Genomic DNA, 17939 nt, shown 5'->3' with positions numbered 1-17939 from the left:
GCCAGCACCAAAATGGGCATAATATTTCTTTTGTATTGACTTACTAAACAAGAAAAATCATTATAATGCATATGTTGATAGAAGTGTTTATATCTCACTTGTAGTACTCGGTTATGCTGCTGGCAAAGAAAAAGCCTGGGTATTAGCAGAGGCTTGTCACCATGGAAATTTGACTGCAGTGCTCTGTTTGCGGAAGATCAGACATTGTCATTTGCCAGCCAAAAAGTAATTAATAAAAGTTGAAGGAGATTACATGGCAGTTTACTTTGTCCCCTATTAGACTTAGTTTACTACATTCTTTGCATCCTGAGCAAAGTCGTTCATTTTTGTTAACCTGTATTTCACAATAAAATCACAACAACAACAACAACAGTACAATATTTATTGTTGACCAACATGCATAAAATATTCAATATGTATCATATATTGATGGCACACAATTAGATTTAGCTTTCAGAAGTGTCATACTAACAGAGGGTAAGCAGAGAAAGCAAATTGCACTTATAGCCCCTGGAGGTGGAGTTGCTATTATAATAAATGACCTTCCTTCTCGTTTTACCAGTTATAACATTAACAAAATATCAACCAAGCCGCTCTCTTCGGTCCTCCCAAGACCTTCTGTTCTCTAGCTCCCTTGTCACCTCCTCTAGCTCCCTTGCCTCCATGATTTCTCCAGAACTTCTCCCATCCTTTGGAACTCTCTACTCCAATCTGTCTGACTGTCCCCTATTCTATCCATCTTTAGATGATCCCTGAAAATCCTTCTCTTTAAAGAAACCTATCCGGCTACTAACTAATACACTGTTTCACTTTTTTCATCAGCTCATCCCCCACAGCTATTACATTTTGTATCAATTGACCCTCCCTTTTAGATTGTAAGCTCTAATGAGCAGGGCCCTCTGATTCCTTTTGTACCAAGTTGTATTGTAACTGTAATGTCTGCCTTCATTTTCTTAAGCTCTGCGTAAATTGTTGGCCCTATATAAATCATGTATAATAATAATAATAATAATAATAATAATGGGCTTATTTATAAAGTAGTGAATGTGACCTTAACAACCAATGACTCATCAGCTGTCAGCGGGCTCTGCCCCTCCCCACCTCAAAGCACCTTGTCCCTATGTTGATGGGGACAAGGGCCACAACCCTGGGTGGTAGTTGTGGGGGTCTGCGAGCAGGGGGCTTATTGGAATCTGGAAGCTCCCTTTAACAATTGGGCCCCCAGATGAGGGCCCTCCTTATGTAAATAAATATGGGGTAAATCCATCAGTGTAGATCCATATTCAATCATGCTGCCTGCTGCAGCGCACGACCCGAAAAAAGAAAAAAAAAACCTCTGGCCTTGTCGAAGGCTTCCGCTGTCTGCTCCTCCTTCTGACATTTCTAAAATAGCTAAGGGGTGAAATCACCCGATGACGTCAGCGGGTGACCCCACCCTCTTGTGACATCATCGACCCAGCATGCCCTGGTCAGTGACATCACAAGGGGGTGAGGTCACCTGCTGATTTCATTGGGTGGTTCCTCCCCTTAGCTTTTTAAGAAATGTCAAACTGAGGAGCAGGCAGCCAGTAGGATGAGGCTGGAGTTTTTTTTTATTTTTTCGGGTCCGGCAGTGTGGTGGGACTTGTAATTGATGATAGATCTACACCAAGAGACATTGTTTTCTCATTTTTTAAAAAAGGAATTGTCAAAAACTTGTGCTGTGTCTTTATTCAATTTTTTTTAAAAGGATAGGGGTACTATGTTCCCCATACTCATTCACATGGGGTGGGGGGGCATGATCTAGGGGCCCCCTTGTTAGAGGGGACTTCCAGATTCTGAAAAGCCCCCCGCTTGCAGACCCCCACAACCACTACTCTGGGTTGTTGGGAAGAGGCCCTTGTCTCCATCAACATTGGGACAAGGTGTTTTGGGGTGAGGAGGCAAAGCCCCTCCCGTCCCAAAGCCCCCCTCATGTTAAGGGCATGTGGCCTGGTATGGTTCAGGAGGAGGGGGCGCTCGCACAACACCCCCTTTCATGGCCTGCCGGGCTGCATGCACGGATAAGGGCCTGGTATGGATTGGGGGGGACCCCATGCTGTTTTTTCTGAATTTCCTACCAGCATTCTTTTTCTTGAGTCATCGGTTGTTAGCCTGCTTCTCAGCCTGCTGCTTAACAACCAGCTATTCTTCACACAGAATAATTTTTTGACAAAATTTGGCAAAATTTGGAATTCCTTAGAAAATGAATAAACAAAACAATATTAAACAAATTTCAATGAAATTCATTACTATTTCATTCGGAGATTTGGATACATCGGAATCTCTGAATAATCAAAAATGTTCCCAAATTTACATTTGGACTGAAATGAATTGCACATGTCTAAGGATTAGTAAGCTCCAATACTTTACATCTTTGGTTTTGGGTTTATATACACTTAAAGGACTTATAGTCTAGATAAATATTTTTGAGTTTTATATCTATGCTATAACAATGCCTTGTGAGAATAATGCAGTGGGGTTGATTTCTAAAAGAGTAGTGGCTGTACACTCGGGATTTGAAGATGGTATTTTAGTCACAGGATTTGCTCCTGGCCGCTTTGTTTACCAAGCAAGCTTCTGGGTTACCAAGTAGCTGTTGCAGGCAAGACAGGCACTTCTGCTTTCAGCCACGTAATATATACTGTAGGATCCAATGGGGTTGATTCACTAAAGAAGTAGAGGCTGTTAACTTTCCAAAGTGAATGTTCACTTTGTAAAAATTTAGTTCTCCTAGATTAGTAAATAAGATAAAACTGTGTTTTTTTTTTTTGCAAAGTTTAATCATGTGCAAGAGAATTAACAAAAAACAGGTTTTCTGCTTGCAAATAATTGGGTTTTGGAAATGAGGACACCGGCATCCTATTCACTAAGCTAAGTGAACATTCACATTGTAAAGTGAACATACACTTCACAAAGAGAGCATGCCTTTTCCTTTAGTAAACTGGCCCCTGTGTCTTCTTAGTTTAATTTCAAACACTGCTGTGACAAATATATCTAGTTCCCATATTTTCCCATATATTCACATCTAGTTCCCATCCAATATTCTACTTCCCATATTGTCCCATTAATGTGCAGAACGACTCGATAGATTTTTCAGTACACAATATTTGCTACTGTACATCAGCAGGAGCACTGCCAACTGACAAGCTTATATCTCAAGGGTTAAGTAAATTGTGCTTTGTAAGTGATCGTGTAGCTTTAAAGCATTGCATTATCTTAAATTGGGCAGGCTGTACTGGAATTAGATTATTTTCATGCAAATCAGACTTATAGCTACTTTTGTGCAGTCTGCTAAGTCCTAAGATCTTAACGCACGAGTAGGAATTTGTTAGCAAAAAAAAAGTTATTATGCAGTTTCAGCGATACTTGTAACAATAATCATACTCATTATAATTTAAAGAAACTGAAACACCAGAAGCAGCATTTTTAGTAAGTATTGTATCAGTCCTTGGACAATGTAACACTTCAGCTTTGTGCCTGCTGGTTTATAGAAAGTCTGGGTCAATTGTCTTGTTACTGTCCATCTGGATAGATTAAGGAACCATTCTCTTTTCTATTACTTTGCATTATCTCACTTTGAGGAATGCTGTTTCTTAAATGATTACCTAGTCGATGCCACCGAAATGTTTAATGATGTCATCTGTTCTCAGAAGTAATTTGGTTGAATACATTTGTATCATTTCAATTGCACAATAATTTAATATTCTGGCCAAATGCTTCCTCAGAGTTTAGCTCGGCATTTTGAAAATTGCAAACATTAAAAGCTCCAAATTCCCCAGTTGCTGACATAGAAGTAAAAGGCGGTTATCAATTGTAACCTGAGGATTTACTTTCAGGATTATAGTCATTTTGATGATGAAATATGGCAAATGCTTAAGTCATAAACTTAATAATGTAAGTGGTTTAGAAGACAGGATTTCATCTCATAGAGAAAGAATCAGAGTGGAGAGGGAGTGGATAGAGTGGATTACCAGATTTAGGATGATGAGGAGGCCTTGTTAAAGACCAAGTTTAGGTTTTTTGATTTGTCTTGTTTTTTTTCTTTATCAAATCAGTACAAGGCATGGCACTTACATTCAATGAGAAGTGTCCCTTGTAGCTACTCTCTGAAGCTGGCCATGGATGGTTCGAATCTTGGCTAGTTCAGCAGGGACCGGCCGAGATATGAACCATCTATGAGCAGGCTGATTGTACCCAAGTCGATTCTTCAATCAACTTGGGTACAACCAGCATGTCAGATTTTACCTGTGGTTGCAGGAAAGAAAAGCACATCATCTATGGCCCACTTTAGGTAAGACCAGTCTCACCTCACCCCCCCGCTGCAATATGCGGATTAATACGACCATGGGAATTGTCGTAGGCACACATCAAGAGTGCTGACTATGCCCGCCCTTTCTTCCCCCTCCTCCATTCATAGAACCTGTACTTCCAGCTATGAATGGCGAAGATGGACCTTTTATTCATCTGCCTGTCCTCCCTTCATAGAGCTTTTTGTTACTGGAAGCTACAGTACAGTTTTTATGAATAAAGGAGGGGGGCGGAAAGGGCAGGCATAGTCGACATGCTTGATGAGTGCCTATGACAGGTCCTTTGTGCTCATTTCTTTTTTTTTTTAATTAAATGAAACGTTAAGATTTTCAACAATAGAGCATTTAAATGTGCACATTATATTTCTACAAATCTGTTTCTCTCTCTTTTGAAAGCAGCAGACCAAACACTAGACCTCATGTAAAGAGAAGGGAAGTGACTCACATGTCAAAAGATATTTCTCTTTACCCACATAAACAGGAAGTAAATAAAAGATGATTATTTGCTATTAAAGCTTCATGCATACTGGGCGTTTTTTTCAGCTGATTTGATTTTATCTGCCTCTAAACTTCCCTGCATGTTATCCTATGTGTTCATGCACACATAGGCTTTTATCAGCATTTTTTGGCAGAAGAGTTTAGTGGCAGAAAAAAAAAACCTTAACAACGGATGAGTCATCAGCTGTCAGTGGGGTTCCCCACTGACAGCTGAATGTAAAAAAAAACCTTGGCGCAATAAATAAAATGTTAAAAAAATAGTTTGGGACCATCCCCCCCCAATCCATACCAGACCATTTGGTCTGGTATAGATTTTAAGGGGAACCTCACACCAAAATTGTGAAAAAAATGGCTTGGGCCCCCCTCCCAAAATCCATACCAGACCCTTATTCAAGCATTCAGCCTGGCAGGCCAAGAAATGGGGGGAATGAGTGAGTGCACAACCTCCTGAACCATACCAGGCCACATGCCCTCAACATGGGGGGGGTGCTTTGTTCATGGAGACAAGGGCTTCTTCCCTACAACCCTGGCCAGTGGTAGCAGGGGTCTGCAGGCAGGGTGCTTATCGGAATCCCAGTTCCCAGTCCCCCTCTATGTGAATGAGTATGGGGTACATAGCAACCCTACTCATTAACCAAAAAAGTGTAAAAAGTAATTCAAGTAAATAAAAACACAACACAAGTTTTTGACAAGTCCTTTATAAAAAAAAAAAAAATGTCCCCCCATTGTAGATCCATCGTCAATCACGCTGCCGTCTGCCAGCTCCGCCGCTTGACAGCTCCTAAATAACTAAGGATATGATGTCACCAGGTTGCACCGCCCCTTGTGTTGTCACTGACCAAGGGCATGCTGGGTCGGTGATATCACAAGGGGGCAGTGCCACCCGGTCTACTATACAACCTACCTCGTTATTACCAATGGCATAGGTGTTTGTTCATATATTATTGTACAGTTGGCTTGAGGAAAGAGGGTAATAGATTTGTGTTGACGTAACTCTAATGATCGGGTTCCTTTATTTACCAAATCAAACATTGCTTGCAGTCTATGGGTCTTGGTTTTTATTGCCTGATGCATCTCATTTGCTCTGCCCTCTGTAAAAAATCCACATAGAATAGTAAATTGTTGCAGTTAAAGTTTTAATTTTTTTGTCTCTCATTCAGTTAATAAAAAATTCTTGTTGTAACTATTGGCAAATGGGATTTTGCCTTTTCAGTGCTTTATGAGTTATTAGCCTCAGTATAACTTTTTAGACAAATAAAGTGAAATAAGTCTCATGAATAAATATTATATAATTTAAAGAATAACAGCCTTAGCTGAAATTATATTTTTAGTTTCCTCTGTAAAGTGTTCCACTTAGGTGGTTACAATTCATTTCCATAACAATAGTCTCATTAGTTTTACATCCAGAATAAATCAAGACATTGTCCCTGTTACAGTTGGCATTCAGTTTTACTTTATTATTTCTTTTTCTGGCTCCCAGATTCTTTCAAATGCCACGTTTTCTTCTGAACTTAATCTAGTTATTGCTTGTTCACATACAGTAACTGTGAGCAATTTTGTTTTACTTTTGGTTAGCAGAACAAGTTTTGCACTCTTAATAACTATCTGGATATGTATACGATTGATTGCTTAAAAGTTATCTTCATCTATGTTCTAACAATAAAATTTCAACTGACATGATCATACAAGGGCATGGATAAATATAAGAGATACACCTGGTTTGAGTCGGTGATAAAAGCCCTCAGTAATGCAGAATCTCATCTTCCATAACTGCCATTTAGTGTCCATACAGGTCTATTGGGTCTAAAAGTCTATTCTTAAGGCTCGTACACACTTGACGAAAATCTGATGAAATATCCTCCGATTTTTCTCTCTCATGCTCAGTGGTCATAACCATTTTTAGTTGACACCGCATAATGTTCACGAAATTTCTCGTCTGATTTTTTTTTTTTTGTAACGTTTGTACCTAAACTTCCGGGTCGTCAGCAACTTCAGATCATGCGCGGTCTTTCGTATCCGATTTTTCACGGACGTACTGCATACACATTAAACGAAAATTGGTCGTGCTGGGGACGGACGATAAAAATTTTGGTGTTTGTCCCTTTTTTTTCGTTGAAAATGTAGGCATCGGCTGTTGAAAGTTGTGTACACACTATCCGAAAATCGTACGATTTTACTTCGGACGGGAATTTTCGTCAGATTTTCTACTAGTGTGTACCCCACTTAATTCCTCGTCCTATTCATGAACTGATTATTGCCTCAAGAATTAAAGAAAACTTTCCCATCATTCTTTTATTATGCATGTAGGGGCTAAAAACATGTATGATATCTTGGGAGTATGACTGGTTGAGTCAATGCTAGAGAAGGATCTGGGTGTTTTGATACACCATAGACTTCCTAACAGCATGCAATTACAATCTGAAGGGTCTACGGTGGGCAAGAATTTTTTTTGTAAAAAAAAAAAAAGTGTCAACTAAAGACAGAAACACATAAGGGGTTGATTTACTAAAACTGGAGAGTGAGAAATCTGGTGCAACTGTGCATGAGAGCCAATCATCTTCTAACGTCAGCTTCTTCAATTAGGTTTGAAAACTGGAAGCTGATTATGTACTATGCACAGCTGCATCAGATTTTGCACTCTCTGGTTTTAGTAAATCAACCACAAGATCTTGTCCCTGTACAATGCATTAAAACCTCATCTTGAATATGTAGTTTCGTTTTGGACACCAGTTTGCAAAAATATATTAAATGTTTTTAATGGGAACCAAGTTAATACTGTAACATGTAATATATTTATGTGATCAGAGCAACAAGAACAGTGTGTCTCGTTTATCAAGCTGTCTGAAATCAACCATATATTTTCTCAATTTTCAAACCTGAACTGGAAGAATAAAAGATTGATTGGGTTTAGATGGTATGGGTTACTTAGAATCTGTCTTTCAGACGTGTTGATAAATGAGGCCTGATGCTGTTCACGAGCTCATGAACCACTTCCAAATACGCTGGAGTGGGTAGGTTCCTAGCGTGGCTTAGCAAATAATGAGAAGAATTTACTAAAACTGGAGCAGACAGAATCTGGAGCAGTCAACTTCTATCTTTCATTTTCAAATCTTAACTGAACCAGCTGAAAATAAAAGCTGATTGGTCACTATACATAGTCACAGTAACCCCCTCCTTCAATTTACTCCATTGCTGTTGTCACTTTTAGTGCAGTTACAGACAAGAGATTTTTTTAAGACATACAGAGGCCGCCATTCATGTATAGATTTGCATATGATTAGAAAAGAAGTCTGATTGTTTTTCAGGATTATCCCATACATTGCACTACAGTCTTGTAAACGGGTATACAAGTTTAGCATTTTGTACCTCGCAGAAGTCAGAATGCCTTGGAATAATGTACCTGTTCACCAAACTGTGTTGCCATAAATAGAATTAATGTAACCCATGAACAAAAATGTAAAAAAACATAATTTTTCAGTCTAAGTACATATTTTCAAGTACAGAAACAAAATTGATTTCATTGGACATTTTGTGTCCTTATAACAATCTCTTCACTGAACTTCACTGTTGAAATCTTCATGTGCACTGAGCTCTAAACACGCTACTGAGATAAACTTAAACAACGTTATCAGCTTTTCTTTTTTTAGTTATCTTCTGTGAGCTACCAAAAAGTTCCCTTCTATTTAATGAAGATGATGAGAAGGGGAGGTAGTTGTAGTCAAAATCAGGGGAGCATGTCAAAATCAGGAGAGCATGTCAAAATCAGGAGAGCATGTCAAAATCAGGAGCGCATGTGAAAAAAAAGGAAAAAAGTATTGAATGTAACCACTACTTTTGAGTGCTGGTATGCTGAAATATAATACATTTCTGTTTTTGGGTTTAGATTTTTTTAAAGTGATTTATATGTATTTTATTTTATACTTACCACACAGAGCAGCCCCAATTCTTCTCTTCTTGATTTCCCCGCCAGAGCTCCTGGCTACTGCCCATGCCCAGTGCCCCCCCCCCATAGCAAGCCGCTTGCTATGGGGCACTCGGCAAGGCTCACTTTCAAGCCCCGCTCTGTGTGTCCATTGACGCGCAAAGCATGGCTCAGCCTCAAAATCTACTCCCCACGCCCTCCTCACTGGCTGTGATTGACAGCATTGGGCCAATGACTCCTGCTGCTGTCTCTGAGCCAATGAGGAGGGAGAGAGTTGAGAGAGCCTCTGCTCTTGGGCACAGCACTGGATCAAGACCTGGCTCAGGTAAGTATATGGGGGGTCTGGGAGGGATCTGCAGGCAGAAGTTTTTTTTACCTTAATGCATAGGATGCTTTCAGCCTTCACAACCACTTTACTGGAACAACCCATAGATAATTATCTTCAGGCCTTATTACCTGTTTTATTCTTGAATAGATAATACTGCTTCCATTCTTTCCTTAGGAACAAACTATGCACCAATTTATTCTAATACCAACACATTTTCTTTAAATAGGTAAAGTTCTGCTTCTAATATTGTGTAAATAACTTGTATATCATACCTATGTTAATAAGATCTGCACTGCTCTGATAAAAGAAGCTACATCCCAGTTGGCCACTGGACAATGAAACTCTGATGGTGAAACTTATTTTTTCAGCTCCGGCTTTTTCTCCCTCTGGTGTCACTGACAGTGCTGAAGCTATCAAAACATTCTTATGATCTAACGCCAATCTAAACTTGTCTGCTCTCGGCAGGTCTGCTGTCTGGTTGAGTTAGATAACTGCTGTATTCTAAAGAACCACATTATACTTTTCACTGTAATTCAGATATGAAATTAACAATACAGTTTAAGAAAAAAAATTCTGGTGTTAAAAATGCTTGGATTGTCCAATACAACTAAACATGTCAAACTAAATTTGTTTCCTGGATTATGAACACTTGTATAGGTAAACTTATTAGCCATTGTTACAAAATATGTTTGGAGGATGTATACGGTTACCATAGAAAGACAAACAAAATAAACTGTTATATACTGACAGTTAAGGTGTGTTTAAATTAAAAGCAAAGCCTTTAATATACAGAGATATGATTCATGGGCCCCGTAACCACACAAAGCAGTTAAAAAAAGATACCGTAACTTTAATTTTTGTTAGTACAACCTGCATTTTGTGGGTACTTGTTAGCTCCCCCTGATTGAGTAAAATTTTGCTGAACACTAATACCACCTTAATGGGCCAGTAATGCTTTGTAAACACTGATGCAAGGTTCTGTCTATCAATCTAAAGGTCCAGAAAAAAAATGAATGTTGGGAACTGAGTGAAAGTTTGAGCAGCACAGTGGCTGAGTGGTAAGCACTTCCACCTAGCAGCACTAGGGGTGCTGGTTCAAATCCCAACCATGGCACTGCCTTCATAGAGTCTGCATGTTCTCCCTGTGTCTGTCTGCATGGTTTTTCTCTGGGTACTCCGTTTTCCTCCCATACTCACACGCTGGTAGGTTAATTGGCTCCTGTCTAAATTGTCCCTAGTGTTTGTATGAATGTGAGAAAGGGACCTTAGATTGTAATCTCCTTGAGAGCAGGGACTGATGTGAATGTATAATGTATACTGTATGTAATGCACTGTGTAAATTGGCAGCACTATAAAAGTACTTTAAATAAAAAAATAATTTGCATTATGATCATAAATCAGTAATGCTTTTTTAAAGACAATTATAATAATTAATGATTTTTCTATATAAATGTAGATGTAGGTTTAATTAAGTGGTAGTTAGCACAGAGTGTAGAACAGAGTATCTGTTGTAAATTCTTTCAAACATGGGCCGATCTTACAGACATTATATGGTAAATGCCCATGATGGGAATTAAATGCAGCACTAATTGATGGGTACTAACCCCTCATTTACTCAACCTCTTAGCCTTTCTAGTACATTGCACTGGATCTTCTTCATGGAACACTACTTATAATTAGGATTCGCTGGAGAAAGCCTATATTTTGCCCTAAATAAAGTTTAGTACTTTTTTCTTATAGTGGACTAGTTTGTAGAGACAGATGTCTCAGCCAGAGCAATGGGTGGTGAAACATCTACCCAAACTTTATAACATCCTCAGAGTTCCAGCACCTTCTATAGTCTTTATCTTGACTCTTCAGATAGCTAGATGTGGTATGGAGTCATTGAAAATCGTTTTATCTGTAGAGGCTTTCAAACTTGGTGAAAGTTTGCTCATAATGTTTGTTTGTACGCAGCCATAGCTTCCCTTAGGGGACAACTATACATTTTTTAGGATTTTCTGTCACTTTCTTTCTCAAGAAAAACAGAGAGGAATAATGTATCTAGCAGGGCAAAATACACCACTAAAGCAACCTTTAGTTTTGGCTATATATACATCGTAAAGTAGAACTATAGGCAAAAGGTTTTTTTTTTTTTTTTTTTTATTTTGGATAGAGTAAGGGAGGGATATAACCCCTGCCATCTTTATCTCATTGGGGAGATTTACCTTCACTTCCTGTCCAATGGCCAAAACAGGAAGTGAGAGGAAATCTCTGAAAAATAAAGAAATCTCTTGGGTATCCCCAGGTGACCAGAACTAGTGTCCTGAATAAAAGATTTCTCCTCTATTCTTGCTCTGGGAACAACCCCAAATTTGGGATTTTCATTTAGTTTTACTTTCAATGAAAATGGTAAACAGGGCAAATTGAGAGGGTGACCCTCCCTAACGGGGTCACAGACAACAATAAAAACTGACAGATGTTTTAATCCCTCCCCACCCTATCCAAAACAAATAAAAGAACTTTACCTCCTCTGTGCGGGCTCTGCACTCGCTGCTTTGCATTGTGGCGGGGTGTCATTTCTTCAGTGTTGTCGTATAGAAGGATATGATGGAACGTTTGCAGGGGAGTGGGGGGTGTGCTCATTTTTGTGGGATGCTGTATGGTATGGTATGGTCCTGCTCTTACTTACGCGGTTTTTGGACTAATTTGTTTTTACTAATATCTAAAGTTACAGGAGTGAGATGCAAACCCAACATAGAACACGCTATCCTCAGCATAAACATTTCTAATCTTCTCACCCAAATACACCCAATAACAATGCCCATAATAATGGCTGCGAGGAAAATAGTCGCCAGGCATTGGAAAGCCACTACTGTACCTAATATTGGAGAGGTCACAGCATTGGTAAATGAAATTCAAGAATGGGAGTAAATTCTAGCATATAGAGATGGTGCAGTCAATAAATTTGAAACATCTTGGAACTTATGGCGAACAAAGGCACACAACTGTTAAAACCTCTACCTGAATAGCTCTTGGGGGGATGGAGTTATCTGCCTCCCAGCACAGTTTAATCCCAAAGGGGTGCATGGGGAGTGGAAGGACCCTGCCTGCTCCACATCACTTTGGAGAAGGGATGATACTTGAGGGGTTTGGGGACATACTTCTATCACTTTCGGCATGCGTCTGGGATGTGGCTGTTTACCTTCACCTTCAAGTTATAAAGATCTTCTCTCGATTGCTTGGCTGTTCCCTCGTTGCCTCTGCTACTTTTTGTTACGTGGCAACCTATGAGAGACTAGAGACCAACTATATTCTAGCATGGTTGGCTATATGGGAACAAGGTAATGTTTGATATCATAATGGTCATGTATTCCATACATGACGAAGCCTATTGCTTGAATTTTAGACTTAAGCCCCGTACACACGCGTCGAAAATTGGCAGGGAATTTTCGTCCGACGACCGATCTGCCGATTTTCGGCTTGTTAGTATGATGCTTCCGACAACCAACTCCGACTTTTCGGCCGAAAAAAATCTGGTGTGCAGGCTATAAAATTTTTGTTGGCCGTCAGCATAACGGCCGATTTTCGTGCAGTCAGTACAGATTTCGACAGGGAAAAATCTGATGAGCAAGTCTGGGCATGCTCAGAGAAGAAAGAACACAAAGAAAGCAAGCCAACACATGACATCACTTCTGAAGTAGAATTTTGTTGGGCGAGAAAATTCATGTGCAGTCTAGGCACATTCCAACCAACAAAACACAACTCTGGACAAAAGACGGACGATTGGTCGGCCGATAATCGTTGTGTGTGTACGGGGCTCTAGTCTCTGTGACCAAAACAGTTTCACCAGATGTTTTTTCTTTTGTTTCCAGTGTGTCCTGTTCAGTTTGTACTGATTACATCCATGTTGTAACATACCTATGTGTAACATTACTCTTGTAATGTTATTACTTTATTCCAATAAATTAATTTAACCCCCCCCCCCCCAAAAAAAAAAACAAAAAAAAAATGTTACCTCCTCTTTCAGGATCCAAAGGATCCCAGAATTATAGAAACCTCTTACTTTGTAAAACCTTGTCTACAGACCCTTCTGAATGCTCTCAGTAGTTCTTTCACATTAGTCATGTTGCATTTGGCATGTGTAATGCATTATAAATAGTTTTCATATCGCTGGACAGAGAGTGTCACAGTTAGCATCTTTTCTTTGAATTTTTATAAATCTGTCCCTCTTCTTCAATGCATCGCCAGCTGGATGTCTGTAAAACAGGGCAAACATAATAACAACAAAGCAATCAATCAGCTATTCTTTCTTGCAACAACATCTGTTTCAAGGAACAGAAATAAAATGAATATTCAGTAAGCAGTTATGGAAAAGAGAAAAATTGAATATACTTTTCTTCTCTCTCTTTTTGTTCTTTCTAGGGTGCAAATGGAAGAGACGCTCCTTTAAAGGAGATTAAAGTGAATAATGATCGGAGATTTGTGGCCGTGTTTAATGTGGTGAACACAACAAAGAGAGATGCTGGCAATTACCGTTGTATGATCCGAACTGAAGGAGGGGTCGCGGTCTCAAACTATGGAGAATTGGTTGTTAAAGGTACTTCACGTTGCAGTGTGTATGTTATATTAAGCTGTTTCTTGTGCACATGCAGCTTATTTTACTCTTAGAATGGTTCACCTTGGAAGAGAACAGAATAAAATAGGCGTTTGCCTTATTTTCTTAATAAAATGAAGTTCAGAACATGGGGAACTTTGCTTTATTTTTTGTAGAGATGAACCACTTGAAGAATATTCAGTTTCATCTCCCTCATACTGTTTTTACATCTGCAAGAAAAGAAATAAAATACTTTCTATTGGGAACAATGGAAGAGACAGAACAGCAGTACAACAGCAATCATAAATGTAACAGTACTTTGAACATAATTTACATTTATCTATAGGAAGAGTTTATAAGTGTCCCCAGTTACCCCAGAAAAATAAATGGATATATTTATGCCGAATTATCGTCCTTTTATGTGCCCTTATTATTTTTTTTTTATTTCCACTTAAATCTGAAAAGGTGTTATTACTTCATATTTGTTAGACTACGGGGACAGAAATTCTTACTTGTTAACAATTCCACACTAAAATTAAAATTCAACTTCAATGGTAAATAATTAAAATCAATAGCTGTTTACTCATGCCTGCCTTTTACCTTTGGATGTTCTGTTCTGTAGAAGGAAAATAAAATTCTACAAAATCCTGCTTTTGTGAACTTTGGACAACCAGCTAGCTATTACACATGATGTTGTCTATGGCATGCATACATGTTTGGAGATCATTAGTAACATTCAGTAGCAGCTCTGTTAAAGATCACAGCTACAAAAAAGAAATTCCAAGTTATGTAACTTTACATCACGGGGGTTTACTGGCAATTTTTGAGTGGCCTTATTTTTTTTCTTAGAATGAAAGCAGAACTTTATGGAAAGTCAAAGATTTCACAAAGAAAGTACAACTATGTATTGTGCATAATATGGCATTTGTAAAATTATTGAAGGTTAGTCTGATTTAAAAAAAAAAATACCATGATAATACAAAGGCTATGTGTAAAGATTACATAGTTACATAGTTACATAGTAGGTGAGGTTGAATAAAGACAACAGTCCATCCAGTTCAACCTGTGTAGGTGTGTGTGGCTGTAATCATCTCACATACCCCCGAATGTTCTGATCCTTGAGATGTAAGTCTAAGAGTCTTTTGAAAGCCACCATACTACCCGCAGAAACCACCTCTTGTGGTAGAGAATTCCACAATCTTGTAGCCCTAACAGTAAAGAACCCCCCACATTGCCTGAGGTTAAAACGCTTCTCCTCTAATCGCATTGTATGCCTTTGAGTCCTCATGCAATCCCTTCGAATGAACAGCTTTTTTTCTAAGCTGGGATCCCCATTAAGATATTTATAAATTGCTATCATGTCCCCCCTCAGACTTCTCTTCTCCAGGGAGAATAAATCGAGCGATTGTAGACGCTCTTCATAGTCAAGGTCCTCCAACCCCCTAATTAGTTTAGTTGCCCTTCTCTGGACTCTCTCCAGCTCCAACACATCCCTCTTGAGGACTGGCGACCAGAACTGGACAGAATACTCCAGATGCGGTCGGACCAGAGTTTTATAAAGTGGAAGGATTATAGTCTTATCTCTGGAATACATCCCTTTCTTTATGCATGCTAATATTCTGCTGGCTTTGGCAGCTGCCGCTTGACATTGCATGCTGTTGCCTAATCTATCATCAACCAAGACTCCCAGATCCTTCTCCATTTTTGATTCCCCCAAGGGTTCCCCTCCTAACGTGTATTGTGTTTTTATGTTTTTAGTTCCCAAGTGCAAAACCTTACACTTCTCCACGTTAAACCTCATTTGCCATGTCGTTGCCCACTCTGTAATTTTGTCCAGGTCATTCTGTAGGATATCTGCTTCATGCTGTGCAGTTATTGCCCTGGCCAATTTTGTGTCATCTGCAAAAACTGATAACGCACTACTGATCCCGTCCTCAATGCTGTTTATGAATAAATTGATGAATACAAGATCAAAATAGCAAACAGGAAGTGTTGTCAGACTTTCCTGCTTTTTATGTAACCAGCGACATCAGTTCTTTCCATCAACGTGGGAAGAATAGTAAGAGCTGACTGCGCACCTTAGTGTGCCTAGTGCAAAGTCTTAGGCTACCTATACACATTAAAAACGTACTGTTCAATCTTCTTTAGATTTACCAAAACAATATATTGTTTGGGCCTACCTAAACAATGTATTCATTTTTTTTATTCAATTAAATCTAGCAGGACCATGTACTACCAAGCTGTTTGTATATCTAATAGATTTTGTACAGTGAGAATGCTATGTGTACAATAATACGTGAAATCTCACACACTGGGATATTAAGCTGCAAGCATAAAAATTAAACTTATTTTTTTACAGAACTTACACTTGTGCATAATAAATGATGTGGTAAATTGGTTGGATAAGATTATAGTGCAAAAAAAAAAAAAATCAACTTAAACAATCTTTAACCACTTTAAGACCAGAAGGATTTGCCTCCTTAATGGCCAGGCCATATTTCGTGATTCGGCACTGTGTTATTTTAACTGACAATTGTGCGGTCGTGCAACGCTGTACCTGAATAAAATTGATGTAATTTCTTTCCCACAAATAGAGCTTTCTTTTGGTGGTATTTGATCACCTGTGCGATTTTTATTCTTTGCGCTATAAACACAAAAATAGCAACAATTTTGAAAAAAAAAAACAATATTTTTCATATTCTGCTATATGACATTCCCAAAAAAAATGTAAAAATCTAAATTTTTTAACATTTTAGGCCAATTTGTTTTCTGCTACATATTTGGTTTGCGCAAAAGTAATTGCGTCTACTAACTACGGGAAAGATTTATGTAATTGTTATTGTTTTTTTTAACTAGTAATGGCAGCGATCTGCGATTGTTTGCGGGACTGCAACATTACCGCGGTCAGTTCGAAGCCCTAACTGACATTTTTGACACTTTTGGGGGTACCAGTGACATTACTACAGTAATCAGTGCTAAAAATATGCACTGTTACTGTAATAATGCCATTGGCAGGGAAGGGGTTAACCCTGTGGGTGATCAAGGGGTTAAATGTGAGCCTAGGGGAGTGATTCTAACTGTGGAGGGGTGTGGCTTCTGAAATGACCATAGAGACATGTGATCCTATATAGAAAGATCACATGGGCTCTATGATCATTCCAGGGAGAAGAATGGTCAGCTGTGTTTACAACAGCTGACCGTTCTTCTCTCTTAGCGGGGAACAATCGCGGGTGTCAGGCGGCAACCGGAGCCGCCTGTCCGCTGCATCGGCTTCCCCGCCTCCTGTTGGTGCCTGACATATAGCTACGTCGGTTTGCCCACGAGCGGCTGCCTGCCGCAGTATAACTATTTAGTATACAATTGCTACACAAGTCATATTGTAATTGAATGTTATTAAAAATGTACCTTTCCTTTTCAATCTGTAGCTTTGTAATTTTCTGTAAAATGCAATGCAATATGGCTACCTGGAGGTGTTTTGTGGAGGTCTTCTGTACACAAAATGTGTACAGAACGCCCCCCAGAAACATAATTTCCTGCTTGTGTGATTGGTTTACTAATTTTCCCAGAAGTCTACACTAAGATACAAATCAGATTTTAGGCATCCCCTGCAACAAAAAATTATTTTTTGGTGAGATACTCCCAATAGAAACAGGTCTAAAGGGATACAGGTCCTGCAGTGTTCCTCATTAGTGCCCTGCAGGTGAACTAACTGGCTTATACTTAAGAAACCACTCCCATTAGATTACCTTACCACAGACAGACACAGACAAACAAGAATTTCTTCAGAATAACAAAAGGTAAAATCCCTGCAATGTACAGAGATCACCCAGAGAGGAATATTTTTTTTCTCAACAAAAGTGGAGTTACTCTTTAAAGACAGTAATAATAAACACTGTCTAACCTATACGTGCAAATTGTATCAAGTGAATGTGACTGACAGTCTAAACATTTTTCCAACACACAAAAGTCCACAAATCCATGATAACCCCACAAAACAATAGTGTCCAAAACCAATAATCCTTGATTTTTTTGTGTCTTCAATCAAAGTGATGCAACCAATGTTTATGTTTGTGTCCCACTGAGTACCACCACCACCCCTACACAGATAACAAGTATAACTTGCCACAAATTTATAGCAGTATTGAATTGTAAGTCTGGTAACTTGCTTCCCCTTTTTCATGGCAAGTTGTACACTTGTAGAGCACTTATAGCACAAGTTCTAGTTGAACTTTTCCAATTTGTAGCAAATTTGTGTGGCAAGACTCTAGCAAGAGCAACGTTGCAGTG

General features: G+C 39.0%; 1 protein-coding gene across 9 annotated transcripts in view; it reads left to right on the top strand.

Annotated features, from left to right (window-relative positions):
• The window catches only part of PTPRM (protein tyrosine phosphatase receptor type M), a 974793-nt gene that overhangs the window by 386297 nt on the left and 570557 nt on the right, over nucleotides 1-17939 (top strand). For all 9 annotated transcript variants that reach the window (XM_082259726.1, XM_082259728.1, XM_082259725.1 and 6 more), the window contains exon 6: nucleotides 13481-13655. In XM_082259726.1, the coding sequence (XP_082115852.1) occupies nucleotides 13481-13655 (175 nt within the window). The remainder of the gene's footprint in view (nucleotides 1-13480; nucleotides 13656-17939) is intronic.

Source organism: Pelophylax lessonae (assembly GCF_965119305.1).
Source record: "Pelophylax lessonae genome assembly, chromosome: 5".
NCBI classification, from domain to species: Eukaryota; Metazoa; Chordata; class Amphibia; order Anura; family Ranidae; genus Pelophylax; species Pelophylax lessonae.
This window is presented reverse-complemented; position numbering and strand designations above follow the sequence as displayed.